Source organism: Haemaphysalis longicornis, unplaced genomic scaffold, assembly GCF_048455015.1.
Source record: "Haemaphysalis longicornis isolate Haplotype H1 unplaced genomic scaffold, Haemaphysalis longicornis Haplotype H1 scaffold_6, whole genome shotgun sequence".
Classification (NCBI taxonomy): domain Eukaryota; kingdom Metazoa; phylum Arthropoda; class Arachnida; order Ixodida; family Ixodidae; genus Haemaphysalis; species Haemaphysalis longicornis.
Genome location: NW_027526407.1, coordinates 185,918,733 through 185,943,355, shown reverse-complemented (window position 1 = coordinate 185,943,355; position 24,623 = coordinate 185,918,733). Strand labels below are relative to the sequence as shown.

Sequence of the window (24,623 nt, the reverse complement as noted above, 5' to 3'; positions counted from 1 at the left end):
GTTTTATGTAGGGCGCAAGGTTCTCAACCAGCAAAAAGAAGCCTTTTTTCTTTCCTTCACCTTTTGTATTGTCATTTCTAGTGTAGAAAGAGAACCAAACAGCTTATCTTACACATTTGGGGCCCAACGAGCATATAAGCACCTCCTAGCATGCAGCAACATAGACCGTCTGATTTGAAAGATTGGCGGCCGACCACATTGTGAGATTGCCTCGCCGAGGTTGCTTCTTTTTGTGTCATTTGGCCTTCGGGTTGGAGAAGCATTCGGTTTTACGCGCTGTTGCTATTTGTTGGTGTTTTTTTTAAGAAATGAGGCCTAAAGTTTACTTGGATGCACGAAAGGCAAAAAAATTTTGATAGCAACTGTTTTTGAGAGAAAATATTTGGAATGCACCTTTTGTTATCCTGGGCACAGCTTGTCTTAGCAAATTACCAACACTGTCTACATTGGATACATTGTAAGTGAACGAACATTTTTGGATCTGTTTGTGATTACGTTTCGGTGAGGGGAAGCTAATAACAAAAGACAACTACAAATAAAAGGGGTCTAGGAATATTTCTCTTTTTTGAACCTCAAAGCGGACCCAGATTCCTAAATATAACAAATCTAATCTGATAAGTTAGCTTTGGAGAAATCCGTTAAGCTACGCGCACAAGCATCTGTGCAGGATTAGAATCCAAACAAACGTTTGTAACATCCCATACTCTGAGGTAAATCCTGTATCCCAATCTCGGTGTGGTTGATGTGAACCACCCAAAGCAACATAGCCTGATCGGAATCATTCTTTGTTTATTTACTTACTACGAACTAAGCGGCAAAAGTGCCGGAAATTTAGAAAATTGGTCGGTAAATATTACCTTTAAATCTGGTTCGTAAAATTTCAAAACAAATCAGTTGTGTTCTGATGACTACTAATTTATATGGCGTGTAGGCCAAGGTTCCCTTTATTGGTGGATGACACAGCTGGAAGTTCATTTTCTGTGGAAGGCCTAAATACTTTACCAGCCAACCCAGTCAGTTGTCCTATAAGGAGTTTGATTGTTGTAGTAAAGCAATGGTTTGTACTGTTTCAAATGTGTGACGTATTGTTCTGTTCATTGCATGCGAGCTATTTTTCCGAAATAAAATGCGTTCTCTCCGTAACTGCATAAAAGGGGTCTTGAAAATACTGCGAGTACCTATAAATGTGTGAACCCTCTTCCTCCCCCGCAATGGCGGGCTTAATAAATCTGTTATTTTCGAGTTTAGCATCGTCCAAGTCTCCTGTTTTGTCTCTGTACTTCATTCTAGTGGCTTTGATTTGTATAATTGTTCTCTCATGCTCGCATCGAGATAATTGAAATGATACTTGATTTATTTACTCATTTACTGATTGACCTATGGAAGTATAGTTGGATTTATTGATGGACACACGACGGAAGATTTGTATATTTTCTTTCAAAACTCACAAACTGACTGATCGATTGATCAATTCGTTTGTAGATAGATTGACTGATTCATTAAATGATTTCTTCTAACACCTTGTTCCCAGCCATTACACAGTTGTAGAAACCAAGCGTGTTTTAGTTTTGAATTATCCAAGCATATTCGTATAAAAATTGTTATCACTGTTTACACACAGTTCTTCCATCAGGCAGCACAGAAATGTGTCCCAAGACTGGCCCGTCTATGGCCGCTTTCTGGCATGTCCAGCCAGCATCCAGGTAGTGGCACCCACTGGTAGTACGTTGAAGCGCCGTAGTTCGGTCACCAGTACTTTGGTATTCCTCCGACAGCCCGTGTTCAGACACAAAACGGTAGGTACCCGGCTTCCAGATATAGTTTACTTTCGGCAGCTAACATTCAGAAAAATAGCGGCCGAAGTACGGCCTTAGGGCATCCGTTTTTTGGGGGTAAGCGGTGTTCAGCCTTACCATGCCAGGCGATCCGCAAAAGAATATTCGTACTCTTGTGGCAGCTGGTGTTTGGAAGGAGTCCGGCCGTAGGGCGGCATTCAAGCAATAGCTCTTTCTACGGTGAAACACGCGTCCAGCGGCAGAGTATTCGGTTTTTTCGGCCAACGAGTGTTATAAAAGAGGCCGGCGGATGTACGGCTCCAGAATGTACGTTTTTCATTCGGTTAGCGGTCTTTGGGCGAATTGTTTTGATAAAAATACTGCGAAGAACAATGTTGCAATATTTTCTTCATATAAACATATAGGAGGCTAAGCTGGTGCATTTGTAGCACGACTGCGTGCCCAGCACTGTTTCTTCATCTGATTTTATGACTGCCTATTGAAATTGGTATCATTTTATTTTGCGGTGACAACACGCCCTTGTCAAAGACCACGCGTGGATTTTAATTTAGTTGCGGTGCTTAAAGATCAGCTCAGCTAAATTTGGAATATGACAGGTTTGGTTAAACATAATAGTCGTGTTTTTCTTGCTCAAGGCAACTTGTTCACTTCCCGCGTGATTTGAATACGCTATAGACAGGTGTAAAGTAGTTGTCTGGGTTTTCTTGTACTGCAAAATAGCGTTCAATGTGGCCACATATGACCTTTTTTGTACATTGCGGGGCTATAAGCTGAATGAATCCGGTAGTGCATGGATAGCCCCGGGTCCATCTCAAAGAGAACCGTCGGTAGTTGTGAATGTTTGTTTTTTATGATATGTACTGGTGACCTAATAAATTCACCAGGGCTCAGTTGTGGGCCCTCGTTTGTTGCTGTTATGTATAAGTGATATTACTATTGGCCTCAAATCTTCGTTCAAAATGTTTGAGAATGACTGTGTAGTGTCCAGGGCCATAGAGAATGAATGTGACTCCAAATACGTGCAGATGATTTGAAAACAATGGCGTCCTCGTGTGCCCATTCAGAAATGTCGTTGAATGCTAAAATGTGCGTTGTCGCCTTTACAAGGAAACGTTGATACCAATCGAATACGTATACTTCCAATCACGCTTGTTTAAGAACAGCCAGGGAATATAACTATGAGATTATTTAACTAGTGGTTTGAGGTGAACTAGGCACGTTCACACCACAAAAGTTAATAGTGCACATATGCTGGGTTTTCTGAGACAAAATTTCAGAGAACATCCATCTATGTTAACAGAGCAACCATATGTCACTCATGTGCACTCGATGTTAGAGTACGCATGTGTTTGATGGGATCCGTACACCGAAGAGCTGGTCAATACGCTAAAAAACATACAGAATAGGGCTGTGCGATTCATTCTAGGTAATTGGGATGGTCAACTTAGTGCAAGGGTAAGCAAAAGTATATTTAGTGGTAAGGCGTGAAATAACATAGAAGAAAGCTCAGGTTTTGGCTGCGGGGACACATACTTTTATGTATCCCCCTGCTGTAACGCATACAAAGGTAAGCCGGTATGAAATAAACAAATAAATGAATAGAAACCCAGTAAAATGTGCCTCTTTTCGTGCATTCTTTAGCAAATAGGAATAGTAGGGCACAAAAATTGTTTTACCTGAGTGTCAGTTGCCGTAACAAAAAAGGACTAACACGCGGATATTGTAGCTGCTTGCAAGTTTGAAAACGTGGCCACTGGAACGGTTGGAGTGCAAAGCGCGGCCACCACTGTTTTCAAGGGGCGTGCGAGAAATGCCACGTTACACAATAAAGCTGAAGGCAGGTGTATATAAATTATGCCGAGCCGTAATTTCGCCTCAGAGGGTCTGACAACCATACTCATTCAAACTAGTATGCAAGGTTTGCTGTTTACATACTGCGAATGCTATGGTATTGGTTTGCAACAAATTATGAAACTTTATTCTTACGCATTTCCCTGCGTGAACAGAAGGTTGGATAGTACTCCAGCCACCCGAAGCAGGGCGCCATTTGGAACACGTATACTGTTTTTTGACGATGTACGACATTATAAGAAAATTAGTTCGGTTGAACCATCAAGTAGCGTGCGCATAATTTATGAAACCAACATCAAAAATAGATTGAAAATGGAGATTCTTGTTCCATCGCTCCTAAAATCAGCCCTTTGAAAGCCAAGAAAAGTATGACGAGCATAAAATTAAAAAAAGAATGGTCAGAAACTGGACATATGTTTTATGTGAAGAAAATTATGTAGAATGCTCTGGAATGTTTAGTGGAGTGCCAAAACCCTTCGTAAAGGTGCTCGTGCCGCTTCTATATGCCATTAAATTGGTCAAGCAACCCTTGTAAAAAGTTCTAGACCAGCACCGAACAAAGACGATGATGTCAAAGGAATGGCTTGCCTGCATTCTCCGGCTACTCGTTGTTTCCGTCTTATCATGCTCAATCCTCTTGTTCTATCATCCCTGCTGGTTCTAATGACTCTACCATCCTACTGGCACCGGTACGACATGGCGGCAAGCTCAAGAATGACCCTAAGGGGTTTTAAGTGCGAATGCACTTTATAAGCGACCCTGAATTCCGTTGACCGCCGTCCGTCCACATAGCAACAGCTGCGGGTGCGCGCGCTCCTCATCTTCCTTGGCAACGGGGGGAGATGGCACATACCCACGTGGGAGATTGGCCAGGAATCTCCTCGTCTTCCTTGGCAACGGGAGCAGATGGGCGCGCGCTGCCTGGCCGCTGACATGGCACATACCCACGTGGGGGATTGGCCAGGAATCGGGCGTGAGAAGGGCTAATGCACCCGCTTAAAGGAGTACTGACACGAAATTTCAAACCTGAGATCCGCTCTAGCAATCAAGTACAACGACAACACAAATAGGTGTCTGTGCATGGCACATACCCACGTGGGGGATTGGCCAGGAATCGGGCGTGAGAAGGGCTAATGCACCCGCCTAAAGGAGTACTGACACGAAATTTCAAAGCTGAGATCCGCTCTAGCAATCAAGTACAACGACAACACAAATAGGTGTCTGTGCATGGCACATACCCACGTGGGGGATTGGCCAGGAATCGGGCGTGAGAAGGGCTAATGCACCCGCTTAAAGGAGTACTGACACGAAATTTCAAAGCTGAGATCCGCTCTAGCAATCAAGTACAACGACAACACAAATAGGTGTCTGTGAATAAATGCATCTTTCTTTCTTTGTAGTTTTGTGTGTGTGTGTGTGTGATCTCTCTTTCGCGAACATTACCGAACCGCGGAAATTCAACTCCTGCATTCGCACTTTCACATTCTTCCCCTCGGGGAAATGCGGGGAAAGTTTTCGTCAAGCTCGGAGCCTTACCGTCGGCTGCTAGGCCTAGCACAGCTATCGTTGAGCTGTCGGCGAGCAAGACAAGGCCCTACCATGTCTGACGCCTTGGAACAGGAACGAATGACACAAAACATGCAGCTGCGAAGTGCATCTGCTGCCGCTGACGCTACACATGGTGCTAGTGACGACTTTCTAGTCCTGATGGAGGTAACGCCTCCGCTCCCGTTACCACCCCCCACACGTCACCGAAGCGAACAGCAGGCAAGACTACTGGTGTGCCAGAGGCAGCAACACTACCCCTTGCTGCAAAGCGGGCTTGTGCACCGGGCGACACTCGGCAGCCTGCATCCTTAGTCGAAATAGGTTCATCACGAACTCCCGCAAAAATATGTGCGACGACTTCTACCCCACGAAACTCCTTGCCCAAAGTGCTGCCCTCATCCAGATATAAAGTTGCCAGCAAGCCACGACAGCATTTCAACATTCTGAAATTTTCCACAAAGACCTTGCAGACGTCGCTAGATAGCTGTCTCGCCACCAATATATTCACCGGATATGTTTATCATCGACCAACAAACACGCCATCCGTTTGGTGCTGACTCTGGACGCCGTGGCAAAGCTATGATCACTGCAGCACATTGCTCTCACTGCCAACACGATTTTACAAGTGCAAGCATACCTGGTTTCATGCACCGACATCCGCCGCTATGATGTCGTGGGTGTAGACCCCGGCGAGAAACCGGACTACATTCCTGACAACATCAAAAGTGAGACACATCAAGGGCTTCTTGTACGGTATAAGGGATCCGGACACAATTGCCTCATTACGCTACGGGCCCGCTTGATTCTCCAAACCGCCTTTTCTACAATAGCTGTGTACTTCGGCCTCGTCCATATAAAGCAGGGGTAGTGCACTGCTACCGTTGTTTTATACAAGGTCACATGAGCAAATCTTTCCAGTTCCCAGCCTCGGATGTCCCTGAGGACGCAACGGCATCGCCTTAAAAGCCAAAATTGATGTGCGGTCTCTGCCGCTCTGATGATCATGACATTACCGATATGGGCTGCCCCACCAAGAGTAACGCAACGCGTGCTAAGCGTCGTGCATGGCGGGCTCGTTCTCAGGCAGACCCAACTCCGATATTCAACTAATTCAATTGCATAGTGTAGCCGGAGGAGATTGCAATGGAGGAGGAAGCCGCAGAACCTTCCTCGCAGCTAACATATCAAGACGTTGTTCGCTGTTCGCGCCATCGTCGTTAACTTGTTTCTGAGGTTCCTCCGTCCCCTACAAGAGACGAGCTTGTTGCCCTGGACCAAATCCTGGTCTTGCTGAAGGGTGAAATTTCCAAACTCACGAAGCGCAAGTCTCAAATAACTCGCCACCAGCAACGCATTTCTCAATCGTCCGAAGACCCTTCAAGTGCACCTCGTCCTTTCTCCAAGCATCATCAAAGCGCACCATCCATGAATTCCATTCCCGCACCGCCTGCTTCCTCTGTATTAACCCACCAAGTACTTCTCCTGATTGTGGTGCACCAGCTGCAGTAATTGGTATTTGTACTTGCTGCACAACTTCGCTAAACACTCCGTTATATGCCCGAACAGAACCAGTATATTGTACAGTGGAACTGTCGGGGTCTCTCTACGAAAATTGTAGAGCTCCATGAATAGCTCCGTTTCGCCAAGCTCCATGCCTGGGTCTTCCGGAGACGAACTCTTTCCCATGCCTGCCGCAATCTACGGCGTACTCGAAGCCGTCACTTCGTGATCTCATAAGCAGCTCCAGTTGTACTCCTCCAGGCAAGGCGGCAATATATTTTTACTCTCGGTTTCCTTGAACCCCATTCCTCTGGACACATGCTGTACAGCCTGGCAGGAGGTGGTAGCGTTGAAGGTGCAACTTCCTCGTTGTGCAGTAATCCTGGTTTCTTGTTATGTGCGCCCTCACAGTGGTCGTGCGCCCCTCCTGCGGCTTGGCTGGCTTACCGCACTTTGGCGAAATAACCCTGGGTGCGACATACTTGTGGCGGGAGACTTCAATGCTCCTCACTGTGATTGGGGATATCCGTCCTCAACTGAGCATGGTCGTGTGGTACTGAAGCACTTCAGTGATGCCCGCTTCACGCTTCCGAACGACATCTCTTTCCAGGATTGCCGGTAAACGCACGCACGGATGCCACCGTATTCACCTCACTTGTCCTGGTGGCTGGGTGCACAAATGGTATCCTGGCAACGTGCAGCTGGCTGCTTGGACAGCGACCATCATCCCATTCTACTCGGCCTCATTCCAGAGTCCACAGGTCGCCTTTGTCGCCGTTGCACAGCGGTGAACTGGGGCACCTTCCGTTCCACACTGAATGCCTCCTTTTCGGCTCCCATCCGGGACCCCACCGCTCTTTTTCGACGTGTCCTCATGGATGCCTCTCAACATAGTGGGTGGAGGAGTCCCGTCCAAAGCCCGATCTTCCGCTCCTGCAGATTTGGGCTCCGCGCAAGCAAGCTGAAGTAATTGCCCCTCAGGAGCCTTCGTCCGTACCGGCGAGGCTTCAGTATCAGCGCCTTACCGCTGCTGCCAGACGGCCCAAAAAAGGATTGTCGAGTCAGCGCTGGCTTGCCTTGTGCGCCTCTCTTGTCCCATCTTCCTCAACGGCGTCTGTCTGGCGCAGGTTTTGCGCCATTGAATCGGGCAGTCACCCTCCGTATGCAGCTGCCAGCGCTTTTATTGCGTCAAACAAGGATCCGGCACAGTTCGCCACTGACGACGCTAGGGCCTTGTTTCCTGCATTTGATGTTGTGCCAGTGGCCATGCCATCCACGTTCCCCCTTGCAGAACGATGTTGCATTACGGCCTACTCATGAAGGCGTTTTGGTAATTCAGGCTCAGTTAACAGTGGCTGAATTCCTGCCAGCGATAGATCACGCTAAACAGCGGACTCCTCCTGGTCGGGACGGCATAACTTACGAGGTGCACAGAAACATCGACAACCGAGCCCTCATGCCACTTCTGGACTCGGTTAATCACGTGTGGCTCTCCGGTCAACTACCTGACTCTTTGATTCGGGTGGATATTGTTCCCATTCCAAAGCCCGGGAAACCACCACTTGTACTTCAGAATTTGAGTCCCATAGCCCTGTCATCGACACTGTGCAAGTGCTTAGAGCGAATGGTTGCGACACGGCTTCAGTGGTGGCTTGATACCTTCCAATGGTATTACCCGCGCAAATTCGATTCAGGCCCTATCTCGCTACTGAGAATGGGTTGGAATACCTCTGATCTATGGTTTTAGTCGGAGGCCGATCCCGCCGTGTGAGATCTGTGCTCGCCATGGACATACACAAGGCGTATGACAATGTTAGTCAAGCGGTCATCCTGCAAGTTCTAAATGGCCTCAACCTTCCAGACACAGTCTGTGATTTTGTCCGATATTTCCTCCAACACCGTTCTTTTTCCATCCGCATCAAAAGAGCAAGTTTAGGTCACTTTACACCAGTCCGAGGCGTGCCACAAGGGTCTGTTCTTTCTCCGCGTCTTTTCAGCATCGTCTTGTTTCCGCTAACAAGGCACCTTGTTTCAATCCGATATCTATATTTCCTCATGCACGCGGATGACATTACGATGTGGTCAGTGCATCCACAGTCGTCACGACAAGTCCAGTGCATCCAGCAAGCACTAACAGACTGCCAGATGTGGTGCGAGTATGCGGGCCTCACTCTCTCGCAAGAGAAGGCTGCTTTACCTCCCGTGGCAAACGCTTAGGGCCGCCGACTCCTTGCAGTGTCACCCATTCCACTGCAACTGAACGGGAACGACATACCCACTGGTGACCGTCTTTGGGTCCTAGGACTATAAATATCGGCGTCAGGGTCCGCACCTCAATGCCGCCAATCTGCGCGAGCGAAAGCCGGACAGGTGCGCCACCTCGTTCGCCGCATCTCTCCGAAGTCTGGCGGGGCCTTCTGAAGATTGTCCGTCTCTAGTGCGCTCCTTTTAGAGCCACGGCTTGTGTATCAGGCAGAGTTCCAGGGCATAACGCAAGCTGATTGGGCTCGGCTTGAGGTTATCAGCAGGGCCGGCATGGGCACCATTACGCACCTCCCTCGCATAACAGCCACTCCACCGCTACAAGCCGAAGCCGAGCTAAACACGCTAGGTGAGATCATTCATCATCATCAATCCGCTCACCTGCTAAAGCGTGGATATGTACCGGAGGCACCACCTCTCGCTGCATATATTGGCTGGGTTCCTGATACGATGCGAGCCTTTTCTTCGGCTAGACCGCCCTGGCTATACCATCAGGTGGCGGACAACAGGCCTCTGGCAACGCTATATGTCCGAATCTCTGGCCTCCATCAACCTCCGGATGCAGCCCTCCTTCATTGCCATCACTGGGCGCCTGCGACGCGGCCACGAGTAATGCAGGCTTTCGTGGTCGCCGGCGCACACGTCTGCCTCATGACCAGAGTCTTGGCTGGTCCGTCTCATCCAACCTTAAACCAGTGCTGCTCCTACGAGACCCTCGGCCGTCCGCCCCCCACCAAGCCTGTTGTCAAAACTAACTGCTATTTGGGATGGTCTCTAAGCGCGTGATTCTACAGTAACTACCAGCGTGAAACTGGAAATATACATGGACTCAACGAAAGCGATACGTCATCAATGTCGCGTTGAACGTGGCACCAGCATGTGAGCGCGTATTCAAGCGATCCTGGACACATACCCATGGTCTGTGCATGTTTTCTGGATTCGCCGGGGCAGGCTTCCTGCCCACATAGCGGCGGATCGCGCCTGTCGCCGTATAGACCTTCCACGGACGCTACCTCTTCTTCCAGTGCCCACCCTAGAAGAACTTCTGGTAGAAAAGGAGAACTGCCGTCAAGCCACGCGTTCTTTATTTCCACCATGTGGAAGTGACCTCCCCAGTGGGCTCGCTCACTGGGATGAGGTCCTGTTGTGTAGACTTCAAGTTCGGGTGGCCTTAATCCCAACAGTGACCCACGCTTGGCCTTTCTGCTATCACGATCTGTTTACGGACACCTGTCTCGTTTGCACGGTCCCTGCGTCCGAAGCCGACACGAGCCACCTTCTATGGACCTGCCCTTTCGTTCAATCAACTTGCCTGCAACACCTTCGAGGCCCAGCGCTCCATCCTGGGAGACCTCCTGATCTACAGCGGTGGATATGGGGCCCTCAGTAGCGGTCTCTGCTGACGTGTCTGCGTGAACCAATTTGATATGATGTGATAACTGTTATTCCGTAAGGAAAACTCTCGCAAAAAAACCTTGTAAAAATAGTTGACGTAGTAAGAGCATGAAAGTATTCAGGAATATTGTTTTAAAAGAAATTAGTCAAAGCGGCACTTATATTTTATAAAATTGAACACACTAAAGTATGCGCCCTCCCCCCTTCTTTTATACCTGGGTCACCGCACAAAAGATACAAATACCTGGACAATACATCTATAGCAGCTATTGCAAAGATGAAATATTTTCTGCATGCGGCAGTAAACCACGCACAGCAATTGTAGGAACGACGAGTTGCGAGCAGTGTTTAATAAATAAATTTTGTTGTCAACTGAGGCGGATCAATAAAGAAGACTGCGCTGAAGGCTGGATGGCTGGTCGTGGCTCGTGGGTTCACATTGATATGAATACAGTGTAACCAAAATGGTGGGTTGGTGCTGCTACAAAGTGCGGCTGAGTCATCTGCTTGCCCTGCATGCTGTGGCCGTCTACCGGCCTCAGTTCAGTTAACATATTGTGGCTGAACTCTAATGCCCGTAGCAAGGGCAAACGTCTGGCCGGTTTATTCCGGCTCGAGTCGGACGACCGCATCACGGGCGACCACCTCCAGTGGCCGTACTTCGGCCGCACACGGGTGGGTTTCGAAGGGCCGAAGACCTACGGCGGGAGTGTGGCCGTATGAATATAAGCCGGTCGACTGGCAGACAGAGACTGGTCGTTGAGTAGCCATCGGAGTACGGCCGCATACGCCAAACAGGCCTACATTTTGTACCGGGCCGAACACGTCTGCCGAAAAAGGCCAGATAGAAAATGACTTGTCGAAGTACATCGGCTTGCGTTACGCCGAACAGTCGTGTACTGCCTGGGTAGCTGACTGCAGGTACAAACACGAAGTTTGAATACACTATAAAGGAGCAGCGACTACAGTCTAGGACAGTAATCTGTGTACGCTCTTCAAAATGATGCTTAATGTACCGGGGAATTGTTGATTGATTGTAGTGTTTAACGCGCCGACGGAACGCAAACGATAGGGCATGCCATAGTGCAGGGCTCCGGATTACTTTTGAGCACCTGGGGTCTTTACGCGCGCCAAAATCTCGTACACCCGGGTGTTTTTGATTTTCGCCTCTTTCAGAAAAGTGGCATCCATGGACAGTAATTGAGCCCGTGACCTCGTGCTCAGCAGCACAACGCCTTAGCCACTGAGCCACTTTGGCGCGTACAGGGGAATGGTAGAGAAAGTTTTACAGCTTTTCTAAGTATTGTTGCAGAGGTGAACCTTTTGCTGGGAGAATAATTATTGCAGAGTGCGTTTCTAGACAACCTCATTCATGACATACGGTGACGCAAGGGCTATCACAGGGAGCACAAAATGCTGATTACAAAGATAAAGCCGTTCAAAATCAATGGGCAAAATGAGGTGAATAAGAAAGACAAAAAATGATAACAATTGTTAAGCTATATAGATTAACTTAAGACTTTCAAATTATCATTACAACGCACAAAATCTGATGTCAATCTTTTCTTGAAAGCAAGGGCGTCAGAACTGCAGGCTTGAGACTGCAATAGGTACCCATAATTTGGAACAGCAAACTTACCGCTTCAAGCCACGTGCAGGGAAGAGTAAAGAGGGATGCACAACCATTTTAAGAATTCATGTCCGGGATGCACAAAATCGGGTGCACACCTGCTTAGAAGCCTTCTGGCTCTATTACACAAAAAACTGAGCAATTTACTGCTGGATTGGTAAGCGCTGCAAACCACGAACTTAGCCTTTAATGAAACCCAAAGCTCGTTGAGTTTGCTACAAATCATTGTTAAATTAATCAGTAATGGAGAAGGTGCTCAAGTTAAAAAAACAACTAAGCGCACCGACTTTTATTGCGCAGAGGTCAGAAAACGTTCCTTGAAAGGTGAGCACAGATTGTACTCAGATTTAGGAGATTTTTGTATTGAGCAAAGCTAATTGAAGTAAATTTACCTGTACTGCGCAGGGCTATGAACATCATACTGGATTTGGTTCTTGAGTTCCTGCGTTCGGCTTAGTGTGCACCATATCTGCAAAATGAAAGTTGAGGCTGTACTTTTATATTTAATTTTACAATCTGGCCTTTCTACGATAGTAATGCCTTCAGCATGCTATTTACGCTATTGTCAACACTTGCCATTGCGTGGGAGATAAAAAATAGTTTTTTGCCGGATAGGTCTTCCAATCCTTTAAGGCGAATGTCTTCGTGCTTACAGTCTTGTTTAAAATAGCGTTCATAAGCCTGAAAAGTGAGATTTAGATTTTAGAAATAATGTGCCTGTGTTGCTACCACTGAATTTCACAGGCGTGATTTTTATATTGGAGACTCCCCAGCCACTCTTTGTGGAAGTCACAACAGATTCCAAACACACAGACCGATATACGTAAATGTACAAAGAAAAAGCACGAGCGAATAATTACAATTTTGTTACGAGGCAGTATTCCCAAGTCCTAAGCGGTTTGTTTTACAATGCTCCCTTACACGTTGGATTTAAAAACGACATAAAAGAGTCAATGTGCGTTTTACGGCCATTTTTATGGAATATATGGTAACAACATTGAACCTCCAGCACCGTTGACCGTTAGCACGGTTCGAAGTACCATCCACGACTCGTCACACATCTACTTTTGCAGATTTGTGGCAGAACCTGTTCATTAAAACTGCTCGTGAAACAGAGTACCGTATTTATATTCCGGTAGGTAATAGGCAAAATGTGCCGCAAATATAGTCTACAAATAAAATACCTCTATGATTATATTTATTCACTTAGTTGCATACTCGGCCTTCTGGGTGACAGCCATTCTTGATACCACAACGTTCTGAAAGGCTCCGCAGTGTTAAGGGGGAAGTAGCTGCTGGTGTAAAAATCTTTTCGTAATTTACCGGACGCTTATATTTGAGGTTGTGTGCGCAAAATCTCCGAGGTATGACCTTAGAAAGATGCATCCCCAGAGCTCCTCAATGAGCGCAGGAGAAGGCCCGAATTTTTTAACAATCACTCTTATCTGGCCTGTTTCAGGCTCAGTAAAATTTTTTCTCTCTCTTTCTGCAGCGTGATTATTTATTATTTTTTACGTTTTTATCATGTTTACTGCCACCTTAAAGAATAATTATGTGCGGAGGCAAGTTTGCTCCTCTGAAACAACTATAGGCCTCCTGGCTTCATTTTAGCGCAAATACTGAGGACAACACTGATCCATTTACTCACATCGAGTAAAAGCAAATTGTATGATGATTTTTAAAATAAATATTTTAAATCTGTACTAGAAACTTTGTCAATGTTGTTTTTAAATAATATTTTCCTGGTAGAGGTAAGTGGCGCAATTATATAAGGTGAAATGTGTGGTTTCGGCAGCTAGTGGGCCTTAAATAGGAGAGACGCTTGTTACTTGATTCTGGCATGGCTCAACAGAGCATCAGTAGTAAATATTTCTTGGCAAAAGTGCAGCCAAGTTACGAAAGTATCGTCCGCAAAAATGTAATGCCGAACTATGTCAATACTGTGTTAACCGCCTAAGCTTGCATAATCGTTACATCCATTTGGAAGACTGGAAAAACTAGGTGGTCATAGCATATATTTCAAACGATAGTGGATCAGTGATCAGAAGTGGTTAATGACAGCTTCAGAGTATTTCAAAAACCCTTGCTCAAAGTTCTAACTGAAAAAAATCTGCACAAATTCACAGTATCATGTACTATGCGTGCCTTCTTATGCCGCCTGTATTGAGGGGGAGTTTTTACAGCAAAGTTTTTTTTTGTTTTTCTAAATCGTCTCCGACCAATTTAATCAATTTACACTAATATAACATTACAGGTGGAACTTTCGCGGAATCTTAAATATTGATAAAATACAGGACGTTACACTGTTCGCGATTTTTGTAATTTTGACATATATTTGTTATTTCTTTATTTCTGACATTTCGTAACTATAATTTTCTCCATTTTCGGTGTTATAACTGCAAGTTCCCTAAATCTGCATTTATATTCTAACTTCGCTAAATCTGCATTTTTGGGAAAATGCACAGCAATTATTTGGTCTGCCCACTGTGTATTTTTTTATATATTTCTTGTTTTCTTTTATTTTACAAAATTTTGTTCAACCAAGTTATTTCCATTTACTTTATTAAACGAATACATTTAGAGCTTTCGCGAAATCTGAAATTTTGTGAAAATGACGGGCGTTAACTGTCACAACTTTTGGTATTTATTTACACTTTTGTTCCTTAATATTTTTCAAAATTTCGTTGTACCATTATATTCATTGACACCATTGTAACGATTACCGATAGAACTTTTGTTAAAATCTACAATATTGTGGTAATACATGGCATGGCAAGTTTTGAAATGTTTTGTAACTGCTTTATATTTTTGTTATTTGTGAGTTTTAGAAAGTTTTGTTCCACCAGTTATTTAAATTTGAGATACTTTATAATGGCCGGTAAATATTTTGCCAAATTTCCATTATTGTATAAATTCCATGAGTTCTATTTCGCGCCATTTTTGTTGTTTTTTGCATTTTTTTCAGTTTTGCTAAATTTCGGCCGACAATTTTTTCAATTTACAATTTTTTAACGATTAAGAGTGGAACTTTCGCAAAATGTGGTATATATATGACTATTTCAGGGGAATTTTTTTCGAAATCTGCATTATTGTTGAAATAAAGACGTTACACCTTTCGGAATTTTGGTGTTTTTTTATATTTTTGGTATTTACAGGTTTTGAAAATCTCGTGCGAATAGTTATATCTATTTCTGCTATTATAGAGATTACAGGTTGAACTTCCGCGATATCTCCATTTTTGTGGGATACAGGCCGTTACACGGTTCTGGCAGTGGGGGTGCTCTGGAAAAAAAGTATATGGAATAAAAACACAGTTAACGCATTTTAGCCACGACTTCGTTCCACATTGCTGCGTCGCAAGTGTCTGGGCAACAGCAACAATCACAGGGAAAGCGCAGAATTGGTGTTTACGACACGTTCTAAAGTGTTACTGAAATGTTTTTAATAAACATTCTTACCTTATAAGCAGTCCGCACGCCTCCGTTGTCGGCTATGTTTTCGTTCACGGTATTAAATCCATTCAGCTGAAACAAGAGGTATCACGTTCCTAAAACAATACATAACAAATTGGCTTGCAGAATCAAACAAATATACGCAAGGTTTTACAAGTAGTAGCCTTCCCAACATTTGAAAGCAAAACTTGATTGGTTTTAATAGTTTTACTGAATAGAGACACGGGTATTGTGAATTTTGGCAAGTATTGCATTCTAGGTAGTAGGAAAACACTTTGGGAGGTTTGAAATGAATGACAGGCCGTCATTTGAACATGTACAAAATATAAAAAATTTTGGCTTCAATCGAAATTCATGTTGAATACCACCTTGGAATGGCCCTCACGCAATAAAAAAGAAAATCGTGCAGCATGGCTTTTTTAATACTCATCGCTTTTTTTTTACACATAGCTTTTTTTAATACTCGTCTCCCGAAGTGATGGCAGAGAGGTATAGCACTGGCCTCGTATGCGGACGGGAACCGTATCCGAATTCGCGTACCACCGGGCACCCACCGGGTTCTTTACTGGCTACAGGCGTTCCTGCCGAGTCCAGACCTTCGAAAAAGGAATCCACGCATGAAAAGCTGCCTTTACCTTGCGAGAGGCCCCTGACTCTGGTCCATCTGGTGGGGCCCGCGGCCATTATGCTGCGTTGCCTCATTCTCGGGGGTGAAAGAGTCTGGCGCCACGTCCGGCAACAGGCGGTTGCGAGTTGAGCATACACCGTAGCTGTGGAAGGCACCATGCGCATTCGTGTGTCTTGGTGGCACCGGACACATACCGATAAAATAGGTACAAGCGACTCCCCGGAATGGCACTCGGCAATTGTGCGGAACTACAATGTTTGGGATGTTCACCCGGTTTGCATGGTAAATTGTCGCTTTTGGCCAGCCGTTTTGATAATGATGATGGTTGGTGTTTCATGGCGCAAGGCCAACGAGGGCAAAGAGCGCCAGAAAGGAAGTTATATAATGAAGCGAAGTGATTACAACAAAAAGGTAGGTATAAAACATATAAACCGAAAATAGTAAAATAAATTAAAGGTAATGGTGATGGCTGGTGTATAGGGCCAGATTTGATTATGCGTGATATGAGATAAGGTTTAAAAACTTAACATCTGAGAAATAATCAAACACACGTTTCACAGAAACACTGGCATCTTCACCTAGAAACAGCGATGGATGTAGGGGAATATGTTGTCTGTAGAGTTCTCTGAAGCGTTTGTGTCGTGTTGTGTGAAGTGCCTTGCATGTGATTAGTATGTGCACTACGTATAGGGCCTCTCCGCATCTGCTGCACCGGAGTCTAGAAGATCCCGTCAGCAGATACGAGTGCGTTGCATGGGTGTGCCCTATCCGCAGCCTACCCAAGGCTACTTCCGTGTGTATGTTGCGTGAGTCAGCTGTGGACCATCCCAAGTGTGGCTTTATTACATGTAGTTTGTTGTCTGTCTGTTCATCCCAGTGAGTTTGCCATGTTCTGCGCAAGTGTTGTCTTATGTGTGGCTTGAGGTCTGTGTAGGGTATCGTTGTAATGTCTACAGTGTTCCTGAGCGCAGCAGCAGCGGCCCTCTCGCCTGCCAACTAGTTACCAGCAATCCCTGCGTGTCCTGGGACCCAGCAGAGGAGCAGCTCATGCTTCTGCGCATACACAGACATGATAGTGTCCAGTACAAGATTAACTATGTAGTTTTTGGGGGGTGTATGCGATGACAGTGCGCGAACAACACTCAAGGAATCTGTGTAGATGATAGACGTCGGAATTTGATTTTCAAGTATGTGTTGTACAATCAGTAAAATTCCATATGCTTCTGCTGAAAAAATTGTTGTGTGGACGCTCATTATTCTGGCTGCACTGAAATTCGGACCATGAGCAGCGCAGGAGACGATAGTGGAGGTTTTACACGCGTCACTATAAAATTCTGCAAGTGGGTATATAAACTGCAGAGACAGAGAGTGCTGGAGTACTGCAGCTCGCGGTACCCGATTTTTGTCAAGTTTCATAAAAGAAAGTTCGGAGGACACAGGACAAACTCTCCAAGGAGGTAAAATGTCTGAAAAGGATGATCTGTACACGTCCAAACACGAAGCGCTCAGATCCGAGGCTCGCTTTCTCACTCTAAGTGAAAAGGGTAGAGGAACGGATGGGCGATTTACAAAAAGCAGAGATGTGGATGTGTCGTTAAAGACAGGATAAAAAGGACGGTTATTCAGCGATGAAATTTTAAAAGCATAAAGTAAGTCCATGTACGTCCGTTGGTTCTCAAGGCTCCACTTATTACACTCGGCATACAGACTCTCGACAGGGCTAGTGCGAAAAGCACCCGACGCAAGCCGTAGCCCCAAGTGTAGCACTGGGTCAAGCATTCGCAATGCTGTTTTATTCGCCCACCCATATACCACACTGCCATAGTCTAAACGAGACCCAACCAAAGCAGTATAGAGCCGTAGTAGGACTTCTTTGTCGGATCCATACGATTGCTGGGAGAGAACCTTGAATATATTCATTGTTTTCAGACATTTATTTTTAAGTTCCTTGATGTGTGGAATGAATGTGAGTTTCTGGTCAAACACAACACCTAAGAACTTGTGCTCCTTGTTCACAGGAAGCAACACGCCATTAGGAGTAATGTCTGGGTCCAGATGGACCCCGCCCTTCCTGGAGAACACAACGCAGGAGCTTTTATCAGGATTCAATTTAAACCCATTCTTGTCTGCCCAGCCGGCAAGCTTCTTGACGCCGAGCTGGACTTGACGTTCGCATATTGACATATTACATGATTTAAAAGATATTTGCACGTCGTCTACATACATGGAATAAGAGATTGTTGGTGGCAGTGCCTTTCCAAGACAGTTCATCTTTACTATAAAGAGAGTGCAACTCAACACGCCATCTTGCGGCTCGCCATTTTCTTGGACGTGAACCTTTGAGAGTGCACCACCGACTCTTACTCGAAACGTTCTGTCTGACAAGTAACTAACAAGAGCGTTCAACATGTTACCCGAAACACCGAATGACTTGAGGTCACTAAGGATCCCATAACGCCAAGCGGTGTCGTATGCCTTCTCAAGGTCGAAAAACATAGTTAAACCATACTGCTTATGTGCGAAGGCGTCCTTGATCTACGAGTCAAGAGCTACCAGTTGATCGTTCGTCGATCGCCACACCCTGAAGCCTGCCTGGCTGCTCTCGAGAAGACCGTTGTACTCAAGGAAGTACACGAGCCTGCGATCTACCATCTTCTCGAAGAGCTTGCACAGGCAGCTCGTCAGGGTAATAGGACGGTAACTTGAGGGGGACGACGGGTCCTTTCCCTCCTTCAGGAAAGCTACAACTATAGCCTCCTTCCAAGAGTTTGGAATGTGCCCCGAAAGCCAAATCTTGTTATATAGGTGTACGAGTGTTAGAAGAGTGTCTGCGTGCAGGTGTTGTATCATTGTGTATGTGATGTTGTCTGGGCCTGGAGCTGAGGGTTTACACGTGCTCAAAGCAGCCCTCAGCTCATGCAGTGAAAACTCTGAGTTATAAGAAGATGTTGCCCTATTGTTATCTAGTATAGGCTTCTTTTCGACCGTTTGTTTGTGCTTCATGAAAGTGTTTGTGTAGTGTGCTGAACTAGAAACGTATTGAAAGTGTTGTGCGAGTGTGTCAGCCTGCTCTTCGAGTGTGTCTCCTGTTGGGCTGACCAGAGGCAGGCTGTGTGCTTGTTGTCCTTTGAGTTTGCGTATTCTCGTCCATACTTTCCGTGTGTCTGTGTAGGAGTTTATTCATGCTATGAAGGAACGCCAACTCTCTCGTTTTGCCTCACGGCGCACACGTTTTCCTAACGCCTTGGCCCGTTTGAACAAGAGGAGGTTTCCCGACGTAGGGTACCGACGAAGGATACCCCACGCCTTGTTCTGGGCCTCTCGCGCCTGCCTACAGTCCTCATTCCACCCCGGCCTCCGCTGGTTGCGCGGGGCACCAGAGGCGTGGGGAATGGACTTTTCGGCGGTGTCGAGGACGTGCGCCGTGAGGAGTTGGGTAGCTTCTTCGACGTGTAGGTGTCCTATGGATGTGTGGTGTAGTTTGGATGTCTCTGTAAATGTATTCCAGTTATCTCTTGCTTCATTGATCCTATTATGGGAAGATGAACTGCTTGGGCCTTTACTTATATATATATTAGTGAAGTGGCGAATTGGTCACTGCCATATGGGTCAGTGCCCACTCCCCACTCAAGACATGGAAAGAGAATTGCCGAACCAATAGCCAAGTCAAGACATGAGTATGTGTTGTGTCCTATGTTATGGTATGTAGGCTGTTTATTGTTGAAAAGGCATGCTCCTGAAGATGTAAGGAATTTCTCTATCAGGCTACCTCGGGCATCTATGCGAGAAGAGCCCCAAAGAGAGTTGTGCCCATTAGGTCACCTGTCAGGATGTATGGTTCGGGCAGCTGGTCAACCAGCGCCTCGAAGTCAGAGCTTAACAGTGAAACATCAGGAGGAATGTATATGGAGCATACCGTTATTAACCTATTAAATATTATTGTTCGAATTGCCACAGCCTCAAGGACAGTGTTCAGAGTGACAGGGTGGCAGGCTAAAGATTTCCGGGCAATTATGGCCACACCGCCAGAAGAGTGTGTGCAGCCATCCCTGTCTTTTCTGAAGACCATGTAACTATTCAAGAAATTTCTGTGCTTGGAATTCAGATGTGTTTCCTGAACACCCATTACACTTGGCTGATTAGCATGCAGTATTTCGTATACATCGTCAAGATTTTTAAGAAGGCCTCTACAGTTTCATTGAATTATGTTTTCTCGTCCCATTATTTAGTGTGAGAGCTACTGGAGTGTGTGTGTTTATGTGTCGTCTTTCGGGGCTGTGACTCTCGCCTTTTTTGGCTTGTCGGGAGGCTTTGGCGTCGGACACGTTCCTTGCGGTGCACCGCAGGCAAGAACGGCACGACGTCCATCTCATCGTCCGATGTCCTGGGTGTGCTCACCGAACCGGGCCCCCCGGTCTTGGCCCCCCGAAGCCCTTCGTTTGACCCGCCACCACCGCAGGTGTCGGGGGCACCAGAAGTGGCACGGGCGGTGCGGTGGCGGTGGAAGCCGGTGCGGGGCCCGTGGTGTCCATGGCACTCTCCAACGCACTGGAGGACGGGGAGGCAGGGACGGGAGCGGCACCGGTCCCGACGGAAGAGGTTGCCACCACAACCGCTGCTGCCTCAGCAAGCGGTGTGGTGGCGGGTTGGGCTGCCAGAGGCAACCCAGGGGCGGGCGGGAGAGGGACCAGGTCAGACTCGCTGAACTGGGTCCCTGTGGAAACCAGACGCCGCTCCGCCCCCCGGCGAGCTGCGTCGGCGTACCTCCCCAGAGGGAAAGAGGAGAACCTCTGCCGCGCCTCAGGGAAGGTGATGTTTTCTGTTACCATGAGATTGATTATTTTCTTTTCTATTTGGAACTTTTCGCATTTCCTGGAGTAGGCCGCAGGTGGGCCCCTGCAGTTTGCACAAGTGAGGATGTCAGAATTACAGTTGTCGGTGGGGTGGTCCTGCACGGCGCATTTCGCCCACGTTGTTTTTCCGCGGCAAGAGGTTGTACTGTGCCCGAACCGCTGGCACTTGAAGCAACGGCGCGGGTTCGGAATGTAAGGACGAATGGAGCATCGAATGAAGCCTGCATTGATATGTTCAGGAAGTGAGGACCGGTTAAAGGTCAGGGTAATGTGTTTCGTGGGGATTATGTTATCGTCCCTGCGCATCGTGATGCGGCGCACAGCTGTGACACCCTGATCCTTTAAACCTTCAAGCAGGTCGGCATCTGTTTCCGTAAGAAGATCTGCCTCAAAGATCACACCCTGGGAGCTGTTGAGGCTCCGGTGGGGTGTGACCCTGATGTCCAGATCATAGATGCGGGTTTGTTCAAGAAGAGTGCGGGCTTGTTGTTCAGCATGGAGTTCTATAAGGATTTCTCCCGTCCTAAGCTTTTTAGCTTGATACTTTGCACCTATTGTGTTTTGCAGGAATTTCGAAACCAGGAATACAGATAGGGAAGCGACAGGTCTTGCTGAGTCAGCTGACTCTATCACAAGGAAACGAGCATAGTTATTCGCAGTTGTTGAAAAGATAGTTGTTGGAAGAGGTGGGAATGATACTTCGGTGCGGCCCCTTTTCAGGGACTGATCACGTTTGGGGGGGGGGGGGTTTGAAAATGCCATATAGCATAGTATAAAAGCAGGGAGACGGGGGTACTTTCTTCTTTGACCTTACCCTGGTAGTCAAAGAGGTCCCGGAGCTCCCTGCCTGGTGAACAGACAGGGAGCCCATCCGCCGGAGCTTGACCTAGGCTCCGACGGCCACCGCTCGTAGTTTCTAACCCTCCACCTATAAACACATCGCCACGGTTGGATCCAGCTTATGTTTGGGGGCTCGGGGTCCGCGGTATCGCCAGTACCATCACCAAGATTGCTCAAGGTGCCCCGTGCGGGGTGGCCAGCCGTTTTGAATCCATAATATACCCAGGAGATTGAATAGTGGTTGTAAGAACTTCGCGGGGTCAAAGCAATTATTAGGTTTGTGAAGAATATTGCGATACATTAACCAAGTAACGTTAACATTCCGCTTACCTCACAAACAAAGAGCAATCGAAAAATGTTCTAGGCCATAGTTATTTGCTCGGACTTTCGGTTGCGCATAATCATAAGTTACATTAGTCCTGCTTTTGTGCCTACAGCACGGCAAGTAAACGAAATATGAACTAGGTTATCATCGCTGATCCAAATCCAGTAGCTTACGAACAAAATCGGCGCCATATACATTAGCAGATGTAAAACATGTTTTTTTGCTGGCTTCCTTATTATTTGTGTCAAGTAAAATTCTATAGAAGTTCTTAAACGTTTTACCATTCACAGGATCTGTAGTTCGTGACGGAGAACCGCACCAGTAATCTCATGAAACGTGGTGTCTAAAACAGAAACATAAGATTAGTAGGAGACTTTGTACACCTTACATAAATAGCGTTCTGAAGGTAACTAAAAAAACGCACGTCGATGGGAGGTGCGTGACAGTAAATTACGAACGTTGGTCTTGTAAGGTAACTATTGTTTGTACGCAATTCAACTGTAGAGTACTGGTAAAGTTTGCTAAGAAACAGGGTAACCCATTTGCTATAGATAGCAGTAAACACGCTACCACCACAATTTGAAGAAGAGCCATGCCAGAATAAGGGATAGTTTTATTGCGAAGAAAAAAATTATGATTATGCACAGACAGCTTCAGCCAGGTACAGGATGAAAGTAATAAATTAGTTACCGTAATATCGGGACCCCCAAATACATAACCCATATTGTGTACGAAACTGCGTACTTTAGTAAAAATTCTAGATATATTCTACAATTTCTCCGCGCACCGATGACCATGGCAGAATCATGCGGTTGCGCTGAAAGGCACCCGTGTGTGTGCCACTAACGGGCTTCGATGGAAATTGCTCCTGCAAGGAGTTTGCAGGAAGTTCTCACTTTCAGAAGGGTAGAATTTTGTTGATAAATTTATAATCATTGCTATCAGTAGCCTTACTTCTTTTTTTTTATCAGGTCCTATCTGAGACGCTTATTTGAGCGTGAATTATTAGCGCTACAAATGGTTCCGCCCTTTTTCTGCGAGGTGCATTCATACCCTTTTCTTCCGTTTGTTCTCATTTATTACATTTCGAGTTACCATGTAGAAAGAGAATATTGTCACTGAAAGTTTCGAACCTTGAAATCGCGTAAACGGGCAGAAATATCTTCGGTTTCTTAATATATTCTGTGATTTTCATTCTTATTTTCCTTTTCCCGTGAAATGTTTTCAAAAAGCTATCTTGGTGCTAACCCGTGCTGCAGGTTCAGACAAGCTAGCAATATTTTTATTTATTTTCTGCAGGTTTATTTTGAATCTTTGAATTCAGTGTACGATCCGTAACTGGCTTTCTTTGTTTTTTCTGAAATAATTGTTTAAAGCCCAATAAAATGGCAGTACAGATTTGTACTCCTTATCGCTAGTGGTCCTCTCGTGGTCTGTGAGTTGGGTCTGCTAGTTAGTGCGTGTTTTACGTGCCCTAGATTTAGGTCAGCATCTTCCGGCAAAAACACACAAATCACGCTACTGTGCATTTTCAGCCAACAGCTGTGCCTGTTGGATTACAACAAAAATGAGTCTTCTGAGGTTTTGGAGAATCGTAACTGACCTGAAATTCGAAGAAGCGAAGCAAGATTGTCAGCCACATTCCGGCGACATTCTCATGCCCACTGACTGTTGTGAACGGCTTTCGGACTTATGAAGGGTTGTGCGTTTACGGAAGTGTATGATTTTTAAAATGAATAAATCACATCACTTTTTAAAACACAGAAGATGCATGCTTACCTTCATTTGAGCTTCCGCGTCGCAAATGTTCCCGTACTGGTACACAAAGCACAACGCTTTTCTTTCAAAATTTTTGAGACTCTTATTAGTCCACCACTGGGTGAGCTCTCCATAGCTATCGAACTGGCGCCCTTAGAAAAAACAAAATCAATACCCAGCCTTATTATCCGGAGTTAAGAAACAGCACAAATAAATAAATCTCGTGAAGGAAAGTTTGACCCACATGAGTGCAGCCATACGTCTACAAAGGAAACTATACAGCTTTAACAGAAACATCGCAGTTGAAGAAAAATTCGTCCTGGTTCACAATTTTTCTTCGAATTTTTTTTTCGGATTTTCTTCAACTGCGAAGTTTGTGTGAAAGCTGTATAGCTTTTCTTTGTAGCCGTATGGCTGCACTCAGGAGGTGTCAAACTTTTCTTCAAAGAAACTTACTCCACTTTGTGAATTTCCTCTAAATGTGGTCAAATGTCGTATACAACAAAACCAACTGCGAAAAAAAAATTGGTGAGCTAAAGGATGAATGTGCTTTCATTGTACAGAATCGAGGTATTCATAATGGGCTGTTTTCGAATGCACCAATTTGTCGAGAGGTGTTTAATATTTTTTAAATAAAATATTCATTTACAGGAAACATATAATAATTATTTAGTGCCCCCTATCATATACAAGAAAAGCGCCCACCAATATGCAATCCTCTCTGATTGAAAAAGGATGTTTCAACGATTCTGTCAACAAATTGCGCATGCCGTTTTTTATAGTAC

General features: G+C 45.8%; 1 protein-coding gene across 1 annotated transcript in view; it reads right to left on the bottom strand.

The window, feature by feature from the left end:
- LOC144143397 (membrane metallo-endopeptidase-like 1) overlaps positions 1–24,623 on the bottom strand; it is a 49,024-nt gene that overhangs the window by 7,730 nt on the left and 16,671 nt on the right. The window contains exons 7-10 of the mRNA XM_077675160.1: positions 23,860–23,990; positions 15,441–15,506; positions 12,559–12,663; positions 12,375–12,451 (exon numbers count right to left, since the gene is read on the bottom strand). Of these exons, the coding sequence (XP_077531286.1) occupies positions 12,375–12,451; positions 12,559–12,663; positions 15,441–15,506; positions 23,860–23,990 (379 nt within the window). The remainder of the gene's footprint in view (positions 1–12,374; positions 12,452–12,558; positions 12,664–15,440; positions 15,507–23,859; positions 23,991–24,623) is intronic.